Genomic DNA, 22821 nt, shown 5'->3' on the forward strand with positions numbered 1-22821 from the left:
TGGTTAGCACATTCGCCTCACACCTCCAGGGTCGGGGTTCGATTCCCGCCTCCACCTTGTGTGTGTGGAGTTTGCATGTTCTCCCCGTGCCTCGGGGGTTTCCTCCAGGTACTCCGGTTTCCTCCCTCAGTCCAAAGACATGCATGGTAGGTTGATTGGCATCTCTGGAAAATTGTCCCTAGTGTGTGATTGCGTGAGTGAATGAGAGTGTGTGTGTGTGCCCTGCGATGGGTTGGCACTCCGTCCGTCCAGGGTGTATCCTGCCTTGATGCCTGATGATGCCTGAGATAGGCACAGGCTCCCCGTGACCCGAGGTAGTTTGGATAAGCGGTAGAAGATGAATGAATGAATGAAAGATTCGAAGATCTTTTCTACTGATTATTTTTTTAATTGAAGCCCCTTATAGGAATAAACTACGATGAAGAAACTAGTCGATGCAAACTCTTAATAATAGTTAAAAGATAATGGTATTGTTACACGAGATAAACTTTTTTATAAACTGCTTATGGAGCCAGGATCTGGTCCTCTGTTCCTCCCATCCGATCAAGCGCATGGAGTAGCGTCTGAAGTTATTCACTGAGAATGTGAGCAGCAGTAGTTAGACTTTAGCTGTATATTCAGACGCATATGTTCGCGATGAAGAGTAGCATCCCTGGAGAAATCCTCGATGCGCTGCTACACATGTAGACCGTCTCGAATTTTTCACTCTGCTGTATGTAAATATATTTCTTTCCGTACAGCTGAGCGATTACTAAGGTAGGCATGAAAGAATATTGGGAAGTGATTTGTGCACTAAACAGAGCTAGCTACAGATCGGGCAAAGTAGTGGAGATGAGTCAGTTAGGAACAGAGCCATTAAAACACAATGGGTGCTTTGTGAGGGAAACAAAGTGAGAATCTGTCCTCGGTGGAGATCAGCCTCGAGTAAAGCACTCAAACCGAATAAAGCCGGTAAAGTAAAAAAAAGGTTGTGAGGATCATCGTGCTAAAATTTGGGTCGTCGTAAACAAATGATTTAATAATTTTAGTTTATCGTTACGGCATGTGCACAAAGGTTGCTTTAAGCTCTACAATACGTACAATGAAATTCTCCTACAATCTCCTACCCAGACACAGTCCAAAACTAGTCAGAATGTGGCATAATGGGAGATACACATATTGTAGATGCACATATTCAATCCTGTGATTTATTAATCATAAGAGTGATAACATATTAATCACAGGAGTACGTTCAGACCTAGTCGCAGACTCATTCAACCGAGGTGGACTTTATAATTCATCCGTACAACATCATATCTCACTGAGCAACAATATACAGTGTAGAGTTATTTAAATCCTAGTTTTATTTATATTTTTTGTATATATTATCTTAGTGTATTGTAGCGAATAATTCACTATAAATCTCTATTTTTGGTCACTTTGAGCTGCGGTAACGAATTTCCTTAATTTCACACTGGGGATTAATAAAGTATTCAGATTCTGATAACAAATTAAGGAAGGTAATGTAGTTAAAGTGTCGGTTTCCTCATGGGACGGTACACAGAGGGTACTGCTGGGCCCTTGAGGAAGGCCCTTAACCTACAACCGCTCAGTTCTATAAATAAGATAAATGTAAAAAAGTGTAAAAGTAGAACAAGGATATTCTTATATAGAATTTGTATATTTCAATAAGTCAGATGTGAGACTAAGTTATTTAAAAGCGCTATTTAAATAAAATAGAATAGAACTGAATTGAATTGAATTTTTAGAGACTGAGACTGAGTTCAGTACAGTATGTGAGAATTAGAAGGTAAAGTGGAGAGTATTATACATTTTGTCAGTTGTGCTTGTGGTGGTGATAAGGGTTTATAATAATAATAATAATAATAATAATAATAATAATAATAATAATAATAATAAGCTTGATTGTTACTCAATAATACTGTATGTATCTCTTCTGAAGTAATCGCTCACTTACTTGGTATTAAATTGATTCATGCTGAATAATAAAAAATAATAAATAATGTTCTATTTAATAACATTTATGGAAAGATCTTCAGTTTCATAACAGTCTGAGATTAAAAAAAAAAACAGAAGCATTACATTTTCTGCAAGAGAAGGATCTTGTCTTTGGGCTTTCTCGTTAACGTGCTGCGTTTTTTTATTTAAATCTAATTAACTTCAAGATAACGTAAGGGAACAACAACAGGAACTTCTTTCACCGATGTTCCACAGCATTAACCAAACTGTAAACAGATAATAAGAGCAATAACCACTGTTTTATATTAATTCTGTTCAGTTTGATTTGTGTAGCAGTTTTAGCACAAAGAAGCTTTATAGAATTCTAAAAATTCAAGATATCATTTGTAAAATTTGAATTTGGAATCTGGAGTCAAGAGGAAGCCTGAGGTGAAGCTGGACGTTTTTCTTTAGCACGCAACACAACAATGTTTGGTAAATTGTCGTGGTGTTAAGATGAATTAAAAATTTCAGGGACATTAATAGGAAATCATTGAAATAATCAGTATTGCATAGAGACGCATGATACTAGATTAGTTTTCTATCACAGCATGCCTCATGGTGTTTTTATTTACTTATTTATTTGTTTGTTTGTTTGTTTGTTTGTTTATTCATTTCCATAATAAATACATAAAAAATGTTGTAATTTTTGTAATTTTTTTGTAATGTATGTAATTTTAAAAAAATGTAATATTAAAAAGAATTTTAATAAATAATTTTTTAAAAATTATTTCAGAATTTGTCTCCAAAAAAAACATCTAGGATAAAATCCCTGTGTTTTGTCTGTACTCTTAAAAACCACCGTGCCTTGTGTCTACAATATGGAAGGTGGATTTAGAGTAATAAATAATATCCATTTACGGTGTGCACTTGACCGATTACAATGCCTGATAGAAGCAAAATAATCGTAGTAAAATAGCACCACATCTACAGCAGGACCTTTACTGTTCTTTTTTTTTTTTGTCTGCAGGGAAAACACTTTGCCCCATTTTTCCCTCTAACAACTCCGCTACCTTTCATGCCACAAATGGTAGCGCCTGCCTCCCAAATACTACAGAAGGCAATGGGATAACGACATGTGCCGCAGCCCCTGGTTGCACATAACTCTAATTAAGATCTAACAGTGTTACTATTCATTCTGTACATTACCTGCTGTGTGCCGGCCCCATTGTGCACGGCCCAGCATGCGTTGCAGAAGATGCCTGCGTCAGCAAAAAAAAAAAAAAAAACACTAGAGTGAATAAAGCAAGACTCCAAGGAAATTTATCTCTAGTCCCCGGGTGCAACCCCCGGCACAAAATGGCCTCCGCTGGCTTACAGCAAACAAAGTAGACAAGGACAAACATTTAACCACTAATAACACTGAACTAATAGGATATAGATTAGGTATCGGATATGTAATACAATACAGTAAGACATTTCAAACTGTGTTCCATTTAACAGCTTTGGATATTCACTGGAAACAATTTTTTCTAAATATGCTTCACCTTATCAGGTATTCAGTACATTAAGAGCCGTATTATTCCGTTTCTACCATATTAGACAGGACACTTAAACGACAATGAGCATCTAAAATAGACTAAGCACCCTGATGTATAATGTGAGGGACTGCAAAATAAAGTACAGGCTTATTTAGCTTGGTAAAAGGATCCACTTACGACACAAACGCAGGTGATGCAACTTCCAACACAAATACGGTAACATTCAGGGCTTCCAATTAGAGTGAATAATTTATATGGGGTTTATTATGTGTGCTGGAAATATTAAGAAATTAAACCTTGAGGATTGTACAGAACATACTGGACACAGTAGACCCACTGTGCTGCATGGGGTGAAAAGCAAATAAACACAGGAAGAGGAGGGGATGAATAGTGTAAACCGCTGCTCATTAAAATCACATCTTTTTGACACAGAACCCTTGAGAAAGACTCAAGAGGTGGAAAAGTACGAGACTCATCATGGACTTTGGAGGGGGGAAGGATGGGGGTGATAGGTGAAACAGGAAGCGTGGCAGGGGCAAAAGAAGTTGAGCTTCCTTTTCTTCTGATACACACACACAAGCAAGTAGTTTTTGTAAGTAGTTTGCATTGGCCTATTTATCAATACAGCTACTTCATGCTACGTCTAAAACTCATTAACATTAAGCCTCTTTTATATTTGGTTCATTTTTTTTTAAAGCTTCAGTTTGAACACTTTCTATGAACATCGCATGTATAATAAATTATGAACACTTGTCGTGTGTTATACTGGATTCATCTTGTATCTCTTGCTAATGCATGGCTATCTTTGTCTATGTGAGCTGTTTCTCGATAAATAAGGTTCATAACATATTATAATCCACCATTATAGCGTATACAATGAACCGTAAGAACTTGTGTCTAAATATGACAGGACTGAGTGTCTGTGAAATGAAGAAAAATAAAACTAAGAAAATGCATTATCAAACTGCATTAAAAACAATAGAGAAAAGTTATAACAATAGAATAGTGTAACTCTCGTTGTTTAATAAACATATCTATGATACGTTTGAATTAATTGAAAGATGTTATGCCTGCATTTCTGGGTCATTATACTTATGTATGAACTTTACAGAACGTCTTAGTACTTTTTCTCATGAGGACCAGACATGTGATCAAAGCTTTGTGGGGACATTTGGTCCCCACTAAGATTGAAACACACACATGCACATACATACACACACACACACTTTGAGCCTGGGTATAAAAGGCTGCCAGGGTGACGCTAAGTGAAACGCTCATTTTGTGTTTGTGATTATCTGGGCCCATGGGCGATATGCCCACTAATGTGAACTAATGCAATAGATTACACAGCTAAGGCCCTGGGGAGACGACAGCTAGCAGATGTGCTGTGGTTAAAAAAAAAACTGAAGAGGAGAATAGAAAAAAAAATAAAAAATAAATAAAAAAAGATCGAGTGGCTCTCGGGAGTGTTTAATGTGCCGAAGACTGTCCCTTGTAATTTGCTGTGTTCAGGATGCTCCAGTGTGAAATGCCCTGCCACAAGCATCACATCAGTGCGGTTCAAAGCGTGTCAGGCATTCTTCAAAACACCATTCATTAATGAAGCATCACAAACACTGAAAACTTTTATCCAACATACAGTTTTCTCTGGTGATTTATTCTCAGAGAAATCCTGCTGTAATTATGTAGCTTTGCAGTTGGAGCCTTCACTTGTTGGTGCTTCAGAAGTTGGAGCCTTCACTTGTTGGCAAAGCGCGACACCTAGTGCACACTACGGCACAGTGCACATACATTTACACAATTCAAAAGCAATTTGTTACACTACTAGATTTATGCATGCATTTCAATTTCAGGTTGTACAGAAACAATCGTAATCAGTTCATGCTCATATTCCTTGAGAGACCATATCTCATATATATATATATATAAACAATTTTCCCTTATGAGCAAGCTAGTGTAGATGGTGGCAAGGAAAAACTCCCTGAGATGTTATGAGGAAGAATCCTTGAGAGGAACCAGTCGGATGGGAACCTCTTCCTCATTTGGGTGACACTAAACAGGAAATAATGTCAATGTAAATAATATCCTTTCTACAACGGTTTGTAGCTGAGTGGAATTGTGCAACCAAGAGCTCCTGAGGAACTAACAGGTCAGCGCAGATTCTGAGTTAACTACTGACGCAACACTAATTCCTTCCTGCCGAAGTCTTCAGATGTTCGCTGATGAAGACCCGAGCACAAAGCTGAGCACAACAGTAGTTCACAGAGTATACAGGAGGCCCCATCCACAGCAAACCCATGAGTCACAGGCTGTCCATGCAGATACGTTCCTTGATGGATCGTTAAGAAAAGACGGAATATAAAAAGGACATGGTTTACATTTCACATAATAGACGTTAACACAAAGACCACAAGACACAGCAATATCTAAACATAAATCAAACAGTACAAAAGTTTACACAGGCTTGATACTTAATACTGTGTGTTATTTCCTGGATGATCAGTTACTGATATTTGTGATAGCTTACAGAAGCTACAAAAACATATACATGATTCTCAGAAGACAATATTATTCACTTTTTAATAGATAGATAGATAGATAGAACTTTATCGTCATTGCATAATACAGGAACATAGCAATGAAATACGGTTTAATGTGAAAAGGAATAAGTGCAGATAAATATATAAATATATGCACAACAATAAATAAAGTTATAGCAGATAGTAAGTGTATTAGAATAGTATGTGCATAGGAATATTAGGAACATATAAGGAATATGTGCCGGTTGTATAGACAGTACACTATATATATATATATATATATATAGTATATACTGTTCGTATAGTATAGTATGTACTGTGTGTGTGTGTGTGTATATATATATATATATATATATATATATATATATACACTGTTCAAATGTGTGCATTATGTACATTTTATGTACAACAATAACCAAGATATATACAGTGTATTTACAGATAATATACATAAACAAATGTAAATTAGGGTAAGTAAAGAATGTACAATTATATAGTTATATTACAGACAGTGATGTACAGTGAGACATCAGGGTCCTAGCAGTATAATGTAGAGTTCAGTAAGTTTACAGTTGTGGGGGTAAAAAAAACTGGCTCTGGACCTGCTGGTTCTGGTGCTGACGGTCTGGGATCTCTTCCTGGATGGAAAGAGGTTGAAGAGTTTGTGACTGGTGTTGAAGCAGTAATTGAAGATAGTGTGTGCGCCCTGTGCAGACATCTACAGTGGTGAAGAGAGTGTTACATATACTTGAAGTCTGATTGCAAAAGTAAAAAGGAAGAAAACTGCATTTAAACTGAGTCACAGGAACATTACAGACATTTTGACAGGTACTATCTGATTACAGAAACAAAATGATGTAGCTTGTGTGTGTTTCACGGTGTCATGCAGCTATCCCCAATGTAAGAAAACTGTATGATTTTCACTGTCTGATGAAAATCTCACTAGAAGCTAGCATGCTTCTAGGCATTACTAGGAGACGACTTCTTCCCTCAGGACATCGGACTCCTCCATATGGACGGGTTCACCATACGGCTCTGTAGAGTCCTGCACTTCATTCACATACGGTTGCCATGTGTAACAAAAGCGCCTTTTCTACATCACATTTGTAATTTCTTTTTTATTCAGTTAGCTATATGCACAGTCTAAGAATGAGTAAACCAGGATTTTATTTCAGTCATTTCAAGTTGTAAACTGCATTCATATAATAACTGAGATGAATAAAATCTATTTTTATTTGTTACAGGAAATTTACATTTCTGGCATTTGGCAGACAACCTCATCCAGAGCAACTGACACTTCTCATTTTAATACAACTGAGCAATTGAAGCAGCTTGGTGGACCTGGGATTTGAACTCATAACATTCTGCTCAGTAGTCCAGCACCTTTAACCAATAGGCTTCCACATACCTCAGATAATTATAAGAAATAATATATAGAGGGAAATAAAAACATTTCCATTTAGTCAAAGATAAATTACAGCAAATTGAGATGAATTTCTTGACATATCCCAGCTTGTGAGAAAGTTGAGGTCAGATGTGATACAGCAGACCTGGAGCAGAGAGACTTAATGGCCCTGCTCAAGGGGCTAAGGGCTTGAACCTGACCTTCTGTTCAACATCCTACAGATTTTTACTGCTGTGACATGCAACTAGTCTTTAAAGTGGAATTCAGAGTTCCTGTAACTGCAGCATGCATTTAACCAAAATGCAGTGTAAAGTCATCTTTAAATTGGTTTAAATCCAATTTAAAAACAAGCTTTGGCTTTTCTAAGTAGAAGAGACAAAGAAAAAAAATCCTTTGTGTTAAGATAAAATCATCTTCAATATCTAAACAGCAAGTAACTAAAAACTAAAAGGAAACTAAAGATTCATCATCTGTATCCTCTTGACCTGTGGTCAGGTTAATCCATAATGTGTTTGAACTGGAACCAATTCCACCAAAACACTGAACACAAGCTGGGAGAACTCACTCACAGGGCAGCATGCACACACTTTCACACTCTCATTCACACCATGTAGCTGACTTATAGTAGCTGATCCTCCTACTGTAATATTTAGGAGCTGGAAGGAGACCCACATTATTATCCCGAGCAACCTGCTGTACTGCGATCCAAGAAAATGTCATTTATACAGTCCTCAATACTGTGCAGCAAGGGTCATTTTTTCACCATGGAAATGAAAGGGTAAATAGGACATGTCCGTTAGCACACACACATTGCTTTATTCTGCGACTGAACAGTCGGAAATACACTCGTAAGTCTCATGAGAGAGTGGATACAAAAGGTATAGAAGGACGGGAAAGATCAGAACGTACATACTGAAGGACAGAGCTGAAATCCTTGCTGTTTTGTTCGCATTGTGTATGTTTTCCTGTATAACTGTAGTCTGTAGAGATTCTGGGGAGTTTATTGCATTTACACTGCTCTGCTCAGTGCACAGTGTTCCCAGAACAGGAAGAGAGCTCCAACTGATCGTACAAAACAATATATATTTATATATATTAGTAGTGAAAGTGCAGAAGAATAAAAATACCAATGGAGAACTGATAAATGACAAACACACACATTTACATATGGCGAATAATCAATGATGTATCCATCTTAGCTAAGCAAAAAAACGATATTAAACACTGAGAAAATCCAATACTGAAAGACAACAGAGGTTAAACAAACACTCGATTTACACGGACATATATTACTCAATTTGAGCCACACGTTAGCGGACAGCGTGTTAACCGTCGACAGCAGGCTTTTCTCCCAGTTTAACAGACTGGTAAGGGGGAAAAAATAGAGATGGTCTTTCAAGTGGGGGAGGAGAGAGAGGAGAAAAAAAGATTTCAAGTTCATCGATGGTCACTAAATATCAGCAAATAAATTAACATTCCTGTGCTAGGAAACAACGTAACTGTAGGGTAGGTGAACAAGGTAGTTTTTGTAAAGCAGAGCATAACAAGTTGGTCACAGTAAATAAGCTGCAATGGCAGGCTCTGAGAACGAAGTAGCGAAACAAATGCCGTAATCTTTTCCACACACAAATGACTACAAACCAGACAGAGCTGGACATTCGCAAGAAAAATAAATATATATCCTTGACCAAAAAAAAAAAAAAAGATAGGAAATAAATCAAAAGTGTGTGAAAACTAACTTCAACCCAAGGGAATCCCTCACAGAGAGTTTGATCACAGTTCTGTCGTTCGTCAGACCTGAGGATGCCGTGTCCGTGCGTCACAGTGAGAGACTCGGAGCAAAGAAAGTACACAGTACGTCACCGTTATTTTGTGTGTCTCAGTTTTTAGACAGAAAATTAACACCAAAAAAAAAAAAAAAACAGCAGCTTTCATTTTTCACAAATGGGGGAAACTGAAACGTTTTTAAATTGCAATATCAAAAACCGCCAAAAGCTGCATGGCATAAAGTCAACCCTTTTTCAGCACAGCCTTAATAGAAATGTCGTAACATTTACAAAATAGTTTATATCTCTGAAGTGAACGTGGGTCAAGTTTATTTGGTCTATCTTACCTTTGTGTAACAGCATTTAGATCAAGTAGAAGAGGCACTTATTAGATGTAATATTGAGGGGCAAACCAAAGCTCTGCCCCACGAGCATTTGATTTAGGAACATGTCAAACTTACAGTGAATAGGAGTGCATGATATGTTGTGTTTTGCGTTAAGTGCAATACCGCATCGGTATGCTGTTGATATACTGGAACGTTATGATGTGTAACACTGTTCAAGGCCCAGTTCTGAGTTCATTCTGCTTCGTAGCCAAGGTCGAGATAAAGAGACGAAACCCCCACGCAGCATTAATATCACATCTTGGTCGCATGTCTGGCTCTAGAAGTAGTGTCAGGAGTAAACTTTTCTTTCCAGTCATGGATCCTCCAAATAGTTCAAACCTAAAGAAAAAATAAAAAGCATGTGAAAAAGCATTCATCTGAAATAATCCTGAGCAAAATCTCACACATTAGGACACATCTACCAGTAAAATATGGGTGTAACGCATCTACACCATGGCTCTGTTTAGTGCTCCAAACATTTATATCAGTATTTGGATTTTAACATGACTTCCTTGGCAATACTGATAAGCACTAAAAAATACCCCAGACATAGACACACCAGCATATCAGTCACTTCATGTCTGTTCTTAATCCCACTTGCACACACTAATAACAATAATAATAATAATAATAATATTTCTACCTGCATGAGATATTTTCTAACAAATTTAACTGGATCAATTTCCTCAAAAGAGATCCAAAGCAGTAGCCTAATTTAAACTACCCTGACCAGGCAGTGACTAAGGATGAATGAACGCATCAGGCTGAGCCTCATAAACAAGAGCATTCTTGCTTTGAAAGTAAAAAATAAATAAACAAATCTCCTCCTATATGGGCAAGCTTTAAAAAAAAAAACCTAAAAAGTGCACCTCCTAATGGAATGGGTATAACACACTGTCTGCTCGTTCTGAATAACGTACTGGCGTTGAGCTACACGGCAAACGTGAAACATTTACCATGTTCTAAGAGGTGGTGTCAGGTGGGTTGGGGTGGCTTCTCCGCTGAAAGATGTTTGAGGGGTAAGGTGAGAAGGACCGAGCCCGGCTCCCTACAGATACAGACACATAAAAGACGGTCATTAATATAAAGGTTGTTGTGCCCATTACAATCAATTGCTGATTGTAATGGGCAATTATAATTAACAGAGTATAAGGCTATAAAGACTAAACATCCCCCTGATCCATACGGATGCCTCTTTACTGCCCTCAAGGCTGTATTCTGCTTAAAAGCTGCTAAGATGCAAAATCCTCTATTGTTTCTTATAGGAAACAAGTTGCATCACCTGGTTATAAGAGAGAACCAAGAAATATGAAGGAATAAATATGCAACGTTTTCCTCGCATTAAAGTGTACACTATACCAAATTTGTACTCCGTTATTTACCTTAAACTTAATTTATTATAGGCTTTAAATCAGCTGCTTATGACAAAAACAGTGTTTTTAGTGTTTATAAACAAAACCAATATCTTTTCTGTTTGTATGCATCTATGTCTAACACACAAAGATATCATATTATCATCAATTTTACGTCAAGCCTGAAATCCTAAAACATAAGACTAACTGGAATTATTTAACAATAAAGGCTTCAACAGACAAAAATACTGAGTACAGCTTTCCACAAGAGAATATTACTCCAAATCACTGTATAGGGTCATGGTTGCTTCACGTATTTGCTTACCAGCAGTGGGTGAATTTCCAGTTACAGCATGGCTGGAGCCTGGGATAGCAGGTTGGTACAGCAATGCCAGTTCGTTGTGCGTGTACGTGCCCAGCAGGTTGATTACATTCCAGTCAGCGTCCATACTACTCCCTGAACCTGAGGGTGCCACGCGAGTGGAAGACAAGGGCAGGTAGTTTTTCACATTCCTGTCCGAGGACAGCTCTGCAATCCTCCCTGTACCCTGTAGAGGCTCAGGGGGTCTCGGTCTCTTGCTGGAGGGTTCACCAAAGTCTGTTTGCGCCAGGTTCCTGAATCGATCAGACAGGCACAGCCGGTTTGCTTCTGAGGGCCACAGGACGCCATTTGTAACAGGAGCAGGCTTCTGCGAGACCGCCTGTTTCCTGTTGGGTTCAGCCAATGATTCTGGAAACCTGGTTTGGACACTTATAACAGATTCAGCAGACCTGAACCTCTGGCTTGCCTTCTGCTTCTCTGTCCAGGTCTCTTTTGCAGGGGACACTTTTGAAATCTCTGCTTTCTTTGTACCAACCCCTGGTAGAGACCTGTCACAATAAAAGTCAGGAACAGAATTGTGTCATAACAATAAACAAGAGTTTGGACATGTAAAAGAAGGGAAAGGATGTGTACTTGAAACCCCTTATGGTGGAAGCCGAAGTACTGGTTTATACTTGAGCAGTAACGTGTGAACCATTGTTGAACTACTACAGCATTCAACTACAAACCTAACAGATTGTAAATATGATCTTACATTAAAATGATATTAAACTAATCTAAAAGCGAGACATAAAGCAACAACTGATAGGACTGAGGGCTACATATGAGGTTCAAACACTAACCATTACAGGAAAAAGCGTTTAATGCTAGTGCTCTATATCTGTCTGGAATAGAACCATTTGATCCACAAAGCCGGATTGTTTAATGAGTGTCGAATGATACTATACTACCTAGAGTCAATTTCTAAATTCATGCACAAGTGAAGCAGCAATCGACCTCAAGATATATGCTACAGATGTCCACACATAATTCAGGTAGAAATGCAGTTCAGATTTTTGTTGGAGATGTGGTACAGATTTTACTCTCTTAATTTATTTACATGATGTTTTCTACACATATAAATATGACTATAAAACAGTGGTGTTATACACCCTATGTAGGGCAGATGTGCAACCACAGTTGTGGCTGAGTTTTGCTTCCAATTCCCTCTCATGTAGTCTCGCTCCTCTCTGGTTGTTCCTTTCGGTTCTTTTAAGCTCTTCACAACATGTGTATTGTGATGATAAAAATATGATGAATCATACAAACCTAGAAGCAATCATGTGAAAAATTTATTCATTAGATTCAATACCTGTGCGTGTTCGGAGTAGGTCTGGAAGATTTTCCAGGTTGCGGTGTTGGGGATTTGGTCCGGCGAGGATGCTTTCGATCGATGTTGGCTAACGGGGCCACGTCTTTTCCTTCGAGCGCTGGGGGACACCCGGTATAGCGCTTGAGCTTCAGCGGGGGCCGGTACGAATTCTTTTTAGCATCAGACTTCTCCTTATGTAAAAGCTTCCTGTGCATGAGCAAGACTTCAGGATAGAGGGTTTCATATGGACAGGAAGTGCAGGTGTTGGTCAGTAACATATTTCTAGGTATAGAGGTAGCAGATAAAGACAGAGATGCTTTGAGGGAGAGGTTTATTGGTGCCTCAGAGGCTTCTTTCCCCTCTGCCTTCAGGTTGATTGGGAAAGCGGCGATCGTGTGCGGCTCATTGGGAGGAGTGTAAGGAGTCGTGGCGGCCATGTTGCCACACTCCTCTTTGATGCACGTGACAGGGCTGGAGATGGGAATAGCTGCTCGCCTGGGGACTGCTTCATGTTTGACGCTTGCGCACACAACGCTGGGGGCGGGCCATTGTTTAGCTGGCTTGGAGGCCGGCTTGTCATCCATGTTGTTAGGAGACTCGTGACCCTTGGCGCCGTTAGCAGGAGGTGCAGTCACTGGAATGTTGGGGATCTCGGTAAAAGGCTTGTCTTTGTGACGTCGGTCCAGGTGATACCTCAGAGAGGTCTTCTGAGCTGCAGCATAGTCACAGTATTCACACTTGTAAGGTTTTTCACCTGGAAAAAAAGAGGCAGTGAGAAGAGGAATTAGCAATTACGGCACACCGTATCAAGCTGCTGCGCTGTAGTAGTTCAAAATAAGAAAACTGAATCTACAGTGAGTGAGTGAGTGAGAGAATGGAGCGAGTGCAGTGCATGAGTGAGTGAGTGCAGTGCATGAGTGAGTGAGTGCAGTGCATGAGTGAGTGAGTGCAGTGCATGAGTGAGTGAGTGCAGTGCATGAGTGAGTGAGTGCAGTGCATGAGTGAGTGAGTGCAGTGCATGAGTGAGTGAGTGCAGTGCATGAGTGAGTGAGTGCAGTGCATGAGTGAGTGAGTGCAGTGCATGAGTGAGTGAGTGCAGTGCATGAGTGAGTGAGTGCAGTGCATGAGTGAGTGAGTGCAGTGCATGAGTGAGTGAGTGCAGTGCATGAGTGAGTGAGTGCAGTGCATGAGTGAGTGAGTGCATGGAGTGAGTGAGTGCAGTGATTGGAGTGAGTGAGTGTAGTGAGTGCAGTGAATGAGTGAGTGCCAGAATAAAATCCAGAATAAAAACATGACAAGAGTTTAAAATGAAATGTATATTTATCCCTGAACGAGCAAGAGTGAGGCAACAATGGGAAGGAAAAACACCTGAAGATGACACGAGGAAGAAACGTAAAGGGCACCTTTAACTGAAGCGACTAGTTTTTTTTATTTTGCAGTTTGTTGCAATCCTAAAATGCGACACACCCTAAGATATGCCAGAGATATGTTTGGTCAGTGTACAAGATACACTAAAACATCCCTTCCAAATGGTAAGCAGTGTATTTACCAGCAAACGTGTGTACAATAAAAATTGTGTACAATTTAAAAAAACAATAATAAAAAACTAAATTTACAAATAAAAAATAAAACTGCCATTAGGAAGGCTAACAAGATGTAGAAAATAAATCTAGTTTACATTCCATACCTGTGTGTGTCCTGAGATGAATATTGAGGTAATAGTTGGAGCGGAAGGTCTTGCCACAGTAACAACACTTCCTTGGCGCAAGGATTTTTAGTTTCATTTTGTGTGAGCCTTCTTCAATTTTGTCTGCATACATCAACAATAAAACAAATAAATAAATAAATAAATAAATACAGGCCTATTTCCTCAAACAGAGGCATAGCAGAAATAATAAACAGTTCATTCCAAATAAAAAACAATATCTGAGTATCTGAGTTTTAAAAACAACCAGAAGAGGGTGTTGTTCAGAACGACTTTTTGCCCCAGTCATATCACGGCAGGTATGAGAGAACGTTACCTTAAAACATAAGAGTCATGCGCAAGCCTCATCACACTTTTGAAACACCACATTCATGAACTTTACCAAATTGACAATTACAAGTCCTTAAAAGTCAAACTGAATCACCACTGAAGTGTGTGGGCGTTCGTTTTTAATGTCGTTTCATGCTAGATGTGCACTTGTATAGGTGTAATTATTTAAAGAGATTCCTCAGTACAGCTGACAGAATGAGGAGACTATTTCAAGTATTCAGAAGCCATGCTTTAGAACAACAAATCGATGGCAAAATTATCATCATGTAAAGCCCTTTTTATTCAGAAGTTATTCCTTACAAAACTCTATTTTAAAAGAAACAAGCTATACTGGGTCTACTTATTATATCTATTCTTTATCTGTTTGACTCACATACACTGAATCACACAAAAACCCAGATAGAAAGCCACACCCAAGCTACTGCGACTGTGGTGCATTCACAAAAGTTCATGCAGGATGTCAGTGATGCCACATCTAACCCTTAAGATACCTTTTTTATTTATTTTATTTTTATACATACAATATCTAACGTACTAATACTAACTAATACTTAACTTCATGCATAAATGTGTCTGGTTGAAAAAGCATTGGAGAGAATACCTGACTGAAAAGGTTCAACATGCACCCCTTCTTCATAGCCGTCCTCAGAGCCATCTTCCGCTCGATCCAGTGACGGACTCCCGGCAGAGCTGACGCTCGGTGTCCTCCCTTCTACTGGTGTGGTGGGGCTCTCGGCTCCTCCTCTGTCTCTCTTGTGAACTCTAGAGTGCAGAACCAGCTGATGGTAGGTTCTGAATGTTTTGCCGCACTCCTCGCAGTCTGTGGGCTTATCTTTGCGCAGACTCAGACTCTTCTGCTCTGCCAGATCGCCACCTCCGAGTTTGGCCTTCAGCTCATTCCTCAGGCCTCGCCTTACCAGTTTATCTCCACCACTAGAGTCCCAAATAGAACCTAGCTCCTCTTTATCTGAACCTGACTCCTCGTTGTCAGAATTGGAGTCAGGATTGAGCTCTTTGCTCAGGTTCGGACCTGCGGCAATCTTGCCTTTGGTCGCCAACTGCCAGGCCTGGTAAGTATTGAACGGGTCCAGCTGTGAGATCCAACGGCCAGGTTGGCATTTTTGCTCAGAGTTCTCAGATTTTCTCTGCAAATTGAAGCACTGAAGAAAGCATTCCTGAGAGACCGGCACCTCGGGATTCAGCTGGCTTTTATCGCACACTTTTTCCTCTGCTTCTGGCTCTCGGTTGTGCACTTTGCTGTGCTCTGCAAGCACATCCTTGTTGAGGAAGAAAAATCCGCAGACCATGCACATTTTGTAAGTTGTTATCACAGGCGATGCTGGTCGATCTTGGACGACGCCGTTGATGGTGACTGGCACCTCTGCGTCCTGGCCCTTGGTGGATTTGGATTTGCCATGGGTCCTCATGTGATTCTTGAGGAACCAGGGTTCCTTGAAGCGCCTACCACACAGGCCACAGGAGTAAATGAAGGAGTCCTTGTGTTTCCGCATGTGAGCCTCGAGTGCAGTGATATTTTCGGTGGCTTGGCCACACACATCACAGCTTAGCTCCTCGTTCGGCTCATTCTGGCATGCTTTGGAGCAAATCCTTTCGCTGGGTGTTAAGAACTCTGCCTCCACGCGAAGCACGGCAGGAGCGTGAAATGTGGTGGGGTGCTGGGAGTGAAGGTGTGGCCCGAGCTCATCCTCGTGCTCGAACGTCTCCTCACAGAACATGCAGGCCAGAGGTGAGCTGCCTGGCACCGGCACCGCCAGCTGCATTTCAACCTTCTCAGCCAGGCTCATGTGGGCTGTTATACTGGAGCTGGAGCCAGAGCTGGGCATAGTGGCACTGCTGTGGTTGAGGATGTCATGGCCCAGCCCGTCAGGACTCTCCACATGTGGAATCAATGGGTGTGTCGGCATGGCAATGACAATCCTTACTCAACACCTTCACAAAATATGTACTGAGGCCAGAGGCTCTGCAAAGCGCTCTCATGTAATGCAATTCTTGGAAGACCCAGATGTGCAAATCCTGATTTCAGGCGAACTTCCAAAAAAGGGGATCCTCAGCTAGTTTCATGATTGTACCACACAAAAGAGTTAGGGCTTGTCACCAGAGGTATTTACACGTAAAATCTCTTCAGATATCTTGTGATTCACACAAAGGAATTATGTCCTGGCAGGCAAAACCTGAAATGAAAGCAAGAGCAAAGAGAATGTCAGGCGTGTCCTTGGCCGAACAACATGATCCGCAACTTTAAAAAAGAATCCTCAGCAAAATTATTCACCAAAATACACTCAATAAGTGGCATGTAACGACCAACAAAATTCAGACACTTCCCAGAAGGTTATAAACACGATATGAAAAGTTTTTTTTCTTTTTAAATCATCTTGATTTGAATCAGTCAGCCAAGTGCAGCCTTCCTCATTACAAACTCATACACATGGAGCAGGAAAAATGCTTCCAGCCTGCATAATCTCTAGCAACCAACTTGGAATCGAAACAAGCTTGCAGATGTTTAGCCTATTTAAAATCATGGCCCTGTTTACTTAAAACAATCTAAGTGAAAAGAATAGTTAGTATACGGCATTTCAGGAATCTTTCACATCTGCAAATAATGTGATCCAAAATCAAAAATGCCCTAAAATCTCTTTTCAGCACCAGAATGCAACCATCAAAACAACTAAAGGTAAAACCTTCCCTAGAATGAATTAAAAATCAATCATTACAGTTAGTGGTGTTCCAAGAATGATGATTATTTTGTATACAGCACTAGTACTTGTAACTTTGCCCGTCTGTGTTTACTAAATAAAAATATAATTCTACTAAAAGGTATAACATTATATTGAAACACTTGCTACTGTACTACCAATCAATCTGTGCATTGCACACGCAGACACACACGCAGACACACACGCAGACACACACGCAGACACACACGCAGACACACACGCAGACACACACGCAGACACACACTTCATTTAAACTTTTACCATAGTGCCGTATCAAACGTGTGTGCATGAATTTGTGTTAATTTCTGAAATCACAAAATCGTGAAAACACATTACCCATAACTACTTTGAATAATATCTCTCTCTGATGATTAAGCCATCTCTACCTAAACACAGAGAGCAGCAGCGCTTTAATCCATTCATCTCTCCAACTCTCCTGTCTCCTAACAGGTACGCTCAAACAGATAAGATTCCAAAGATCTAAACTTGCATGATAATAACGGCATCAGCTTCATCGCGTCACCATTGTTAGCTTGTAGACCGAGAACTATCCGAGCTGAGTTTCTTCTGTGACTCAGCTCAGCTGTGACGGACAGCTATGCTGCGTTCTTGGACTTTCGACGTGTCGGATTTGTCATTAATTAATACAAAAAAGTATTCATTAATGACAACACGGTGACGGAGTAGAGAAGCTCGCTGTATCTGTGCCAGTGATGAAAAGTAACGCTTTTCTAAAAAGTTATAGAACTATAGTGTGGGGAGGAAATGAGTTCTCTTTCTTTTTGTGCTCGTCGTTCAATCTGTACGTGCTAAACAGGTCCTAGCTACAACATGCATTAATTAAACTCTATACATTATTCTTCGTCCATTCATTCATCCATTCCATCCTGCTATAACGCACTGCAACCAGCAGAAGAGAAACAGGCGACACTGTGCATTGATCACTTGTTGAACTTCAACTCCAGAAAGGTGTCTGTCAAAAGCCCATGTGTTTTATAAAGCTGTGGAAATTATTATTAGTCTAATCGCTGCTCAGAACACGCAAACACACACCTTCATCTGTTGCGAAATAAACTCGCATGACTTAGTAAATAAAATGAGCAAAGCACCAGCTGTTGCTTTTTGCTCGCTCTTTTGTCAGGACCTTAACCATGCGGCCAAAAGAAAAGAATCAGAATTAGAATAAGAAAGAATCAGGAATTAGAAAAAAAAAAAAAAAAAAAAGGAACAAAAGGAGAAACAAAAGAACCCAAATTCATCGATGCTAACATTCGAGATTTTAAGAAATAGTGAAAAGGTTAAAAGAGGCGGATTTGTAACTTGCACACGTTATGGCTGTTTCTCTATCGTGCTGTTATTGTGTGCGTAAAGAATGAGGTGTGCACACAAATCACACACTATACACAATACGTGTACACCTCCATCGGGTTTAACTTGATCAGTGCGCCATTTACTGGTTAGATTTCATTAAATAAAAGTCACTAGACTAACTAACTATTTGCAGTTCTTCTCCCGACGTTAAAACGTGCCGGTGTCGTAAAACTGGTGCGAATCAAAAATCCTTATTAAACTCTCGACTGATGACTTTCGCATCATTTATACACGTTTTTTTTTAAAAAGAAAGCGGCTATAAACGTGTAGGTTTAACGGTTTGGAAGATTAAGAACAAACAAACAAACAAAAACAAACGCACGCTAAATAAAAAAGGGAAAAATGAAGGGGAAATGAATAGACATGTGTATATTAGTCTTGTAACCACCCAAACTCACATCATGTTAAAGGCTCGAATCAAGTCATGGAAGCATTTGGGGCCATAATTTCCTGACACGTGATCATCTTAAACCTGATCAGCAACTAACTCTCCAATGTGTTTTAATGTATTTGCAGAACAACATATTGGTCCATATACAATCCGTATTTCTGTTTATAATCGACCACATGACATGTTTATAAAAGCTAAATTACAGGTAGTTAAGAACAACGAGCTACTTCACTACTAGCAAAAATATATATGATAATAAGAAGGAATCCATTATTTTTTTTTAGCAATATATACACTATTACACTAGATTATAATAGATTATACTAGATTATAATCAACTTTATACTTTGGAATCTTGTTATTCTAGTTTACCTTCCAAAAAAAAAAATATATTACAGCTTTTTGCTTTTCTATAGTTCCATAATTTATGTTGCACAAAACTCATCCTTTATTGAATCATTTGTGTTTAGACGTCTGTGATATTTGTATTATTCGGTATGGGTTAAGTAACCGATAAAATAGGAAATTTGTTGAGAAAACAAAAGTTCAGGTGGAAATTAGCAGAAGAAACCTAGCATACGAATTTAGTCACAGGGTTTGTTTCAATTCACGACTCCTTCTGGGTTTAGAGCATCAGCTTGTCTACTATACAGTTCCTGCCTTAACTTTCTAAAGATTAAGTTTCCTATCACTTTACTACTTCCTATATTATCCGACATTATCGACAAACTAACCGAACCTGCTAAGCGAGTCAGTTAAAACACGTTAACATTAGTATGATATCGTTAACACACACACACACACACAAAAATGGCTAACGTTAGCCAAGAAGTCCAACTTAATAGCTACAGAAAAAGCAAAATAGGGAACTCACCAAATACCTATCAATATGCCCGACTCTTCAGGTATTCTCAATCTATTAAATCGAGTTATTTGAATATATACATAACGACAATCATGTCAGATAACTTATCCGGATAATAAGTTGTATTTTCAGTGGCTGCGTTAGCCAATTGTTCGGTGGCCAAAAAAAAAAAAGCTCGCTTTCAATGTTTGCAAAATCTCGCTCACTATGCAGCTGTTGCATTCAGAAGCGCGCTCCCGAGTCACTCCGTAGACGTCACGACGGCGGCGCGCTCACATAGAGGGCACCTAAAAGTCACGTGGTCCTAAAACTATTCTTTAATCAAATCTACTTAGCTTATATATATATATATATATATACACACATATATGTGCTATATCAACTCGATCGTGTTTATAGGATGTTTTAATAAAGTTGTAGATGTATCAGCATCTATCTGATATCCACCAAGACATTTTAGTCAATTTAAAGAATAAGAGGAAGCTGGTGTTTGGCAGATTTTTTTTTAACACGTTTTATTTGTACTCTACTGGGACAGAAATGCAGGCTTAACATCTACTTTTGTATTTCATAATGCTGACCTAAATAGTTCCACAAGTTCATGTGGCTCTGTGATTCTGTGATTGTTGAATTGAACCACGCCATATCCTGTGAGATTTCAGAATGCAGTATGATACAGATCCTAATGAAATTGACAGCATTTCTATACATTAGAAATATAGCTATATATAACTGATGTTAATCATATCATGGCACGTAGGTCGAACTTGGAGAAAAAGTGAAAAAAAAGGCAGGAAACTGTTGTTAGCAAAAGAGCAGGGACTAACATGTCTTGTGCACTACTCAATAATGCTACACACACACCATGTGGGGTTGGGGGAGGGGGGGAAACCCCGAGGTAATAACAGCTTTGAGTCAACCAATGCAATGCAGTTCTGTGCTTTCTTTACATATACATATATATATATATTAGATAATTAGATAATGTTTTTCTTGCCATTTTTTAAATGTTACACTAGTACAGCTAGTTTCAGGTTTCATAACGACTACTATTGTACCATATTGGAGAGAATTAGTAAGGATTTTTCATGTACAACAACTTTAACCTGTTCACATAATTGTTTACATGTTTATTTTCCTTACATAAAACCTCCTTATGCGTTGACGTCGCCTTGACGTTTCACACCGAGAATGCGTCTTTTTTGTTCGGATTTTGTACGTAATCTCTGTGTATACTTCACATGGAAGATAAATAAAATGAGTCCAGAGTAGAACCTCGGGCAAAAGACCTGAAACTTTTGGATACAATTGCACCACTAAGCAATGAGAACAAAAAAGCACAGGCAATATTGATTTTAACCATAACCCCAACCCCCTCTCTGGGTGCTGTAGTAGGCTGTGGTTTGCAGCTTACACTGCAGAGGTACAACTTAACCTACAAACCTAGCTGTCCTTTAACATGTAACACAGCAGTGTGATGTTGAATCTGTTGGGGGAGAAAAAAAAGAGTTGACCTGACAATCTGTGGCCCGTATCACCTTGCATTGCCTCTTAATATTATATGCATGTAAATGAACGTACACACAACCTTCCCCCACACTTCCACCCCCATGGAGTATGAGATGAAGAGTTTTTGGAATCTCCCTAAAGACCTTCTTCATTTGACTATTGTTCTTTAAGGACAGCTCACGGCTATTAAAATGGGATTTATATTTTTCGTCTTACGCTGAGGTCCATTAAGTAGCTAATGCTAGCCATCGATTATTTGTTTGTTAGCTGCTTGTGTGTTTTTATATGTTATATGTTAACATTTCATCTATCTGAAGTTATTCTTAATCTTTAATCTTTATGTCTTTAGTGAAGGAAGTCTTTCATTTACTAAAGCAGATTACTTCCTTTACATGAGCGAAACAGCATGGAAAAAAATACAGAAACTACAAACCATGTCGTTTCTCATTTAGAAGTTCCTCTTAGCTTTATTTTTATTTCTTGCCATATAGATATACAACTTTTATTATTTGTATGGATGATCTAAAAAAATACTCAAAACTGTGCTTCATCTGTATAAACTATATCTTTATTGATATCTTCAATGTTGTGTCACCATCTGCATGGTGGGGCATTGGGAAGCATTGTGCCTCACATGTCCAGAGTCCCCAGTCTGGTCCTGAGCTCGGGTTACTGTCTGTATGGAGTCTATGTGCATGTTCTCCCCTTGTCATCCAGGCCTTCTCATTTCCTTCCACTTCTTCAAAACATACCTGCTACTCTAAACTAAACAGATTTTATTATTTGTGTCAATTATCTATGTAAAGTATTTGACAAAGACGTTCTTTATATTTATCCATCGTATCTTCAGCAATCTGATGTTTTGTCAGTTGCTGTTCTGGTGCTTCCTTTATATGAAGATATCAGCTTGAGAAAAAAAATGAATGGATCATCTTTCTACTTTATATCCTTAGTGATATAACAGTTTCTCTTTTTTTACACAGGTGCTTCCTTTATATGAGGAAAGCAGCATGAAAGAAATTAACGGATGACTAAGAAACTAAAAATTATGTAATGGTGTAAAAAAAAAAAAAGGAATAATAATCATGTAAAACTTCTATTTAACAATTCATCTGTTTGTTTTTTTTTACAGTTCATAATAAAATACAGAGGAGAAACATACAAAGAAATGAGATAGCAGATGACAATAAGTGCACTATAGTGAATATCATTAACTTAGAAGAAAGAGGAAGTATGTAAAGCAAAGGATTTACTTTGTCTTAACGTCTTACTACCACGACAAATACCCCTTTATGCTGGGTTATATAGTCTCTT

At 38.9% G+C, this 22821-nt stretch overlaps 1 protein-coding gene across 1 annotated transcript; it reads right to left on the reverse strand.

The window, feature by feature from the left end:
- Window positions 1-8220: 8220 nt before the first annotated feature.
- On the reverse strand, window positions 8221-20194 carry znf217 (zinc finger protein 217). The gene is made up of 7 exons (XM_060894327.1): window positions 20008-20194; window positions 15238-16828; window positions 14289-14411; window positions 12602-13355; window positions 11254-11798; window positions 10533-10624; window positions 8221-9915 (listed from the first exon to the last, which is right to left on the reverse strand). The coding sequence occupies exons 2-6, from the start codon at window positions 16559-16561 to the stop codon at window positions 10539-10541; spliced, it is 2832 nt and encodes a 943-aa protein (XP_060750310.1). The 5' UTR covers window positions 16562-16828; window positions 20008-20194; the 3' UTR covers window positions 8221-9915; window positions 10533-10538.
- Between the last annotated feature and the right edge of the window lie 2627 nt (window positions 20195-22821).

The sequence above is a fragment of the Tachysurus vachellii genome, chromosome 19 (assembly GCF_030014155.1).
Source record: "Tachysurus vachellii isolate PV-2020 chromosome 19, HZAU_Pvac_v1, whole genome shotgun sequence".
Taxonomy (NCBI): domain Eukaryota; kingdom Metazoa; phylum Chordata; class Actinopteri; order Siluriformes; family Bagridae; genus Tachysurus; species Tachysurus vachellii.

Bases quoted from the DNA above. Each gene is read 5' to 3' on its own strand.
- znf217 (XM_060894327.1), bottom strand. From the start codon at position 16,561: ATGCCGACACACCCATTGATTCCACATGTGGAGAGTCCTGACGGGCTG. The intron at 13,356-14,288 runs GTATGGAATGTA...CTTTTTTTCCAG, and splicing joins TCATCTCAGGACACACACAG to GTGAAAAACCTTACAAGTGT. The intron at 10,625-11,253 runs GTAAGCAAATAC...CTGTATCTGTAG, and splicing joins TGGAAATTCACCCACTGCTG to GGAGCCGGGCTCGGTCCTTC.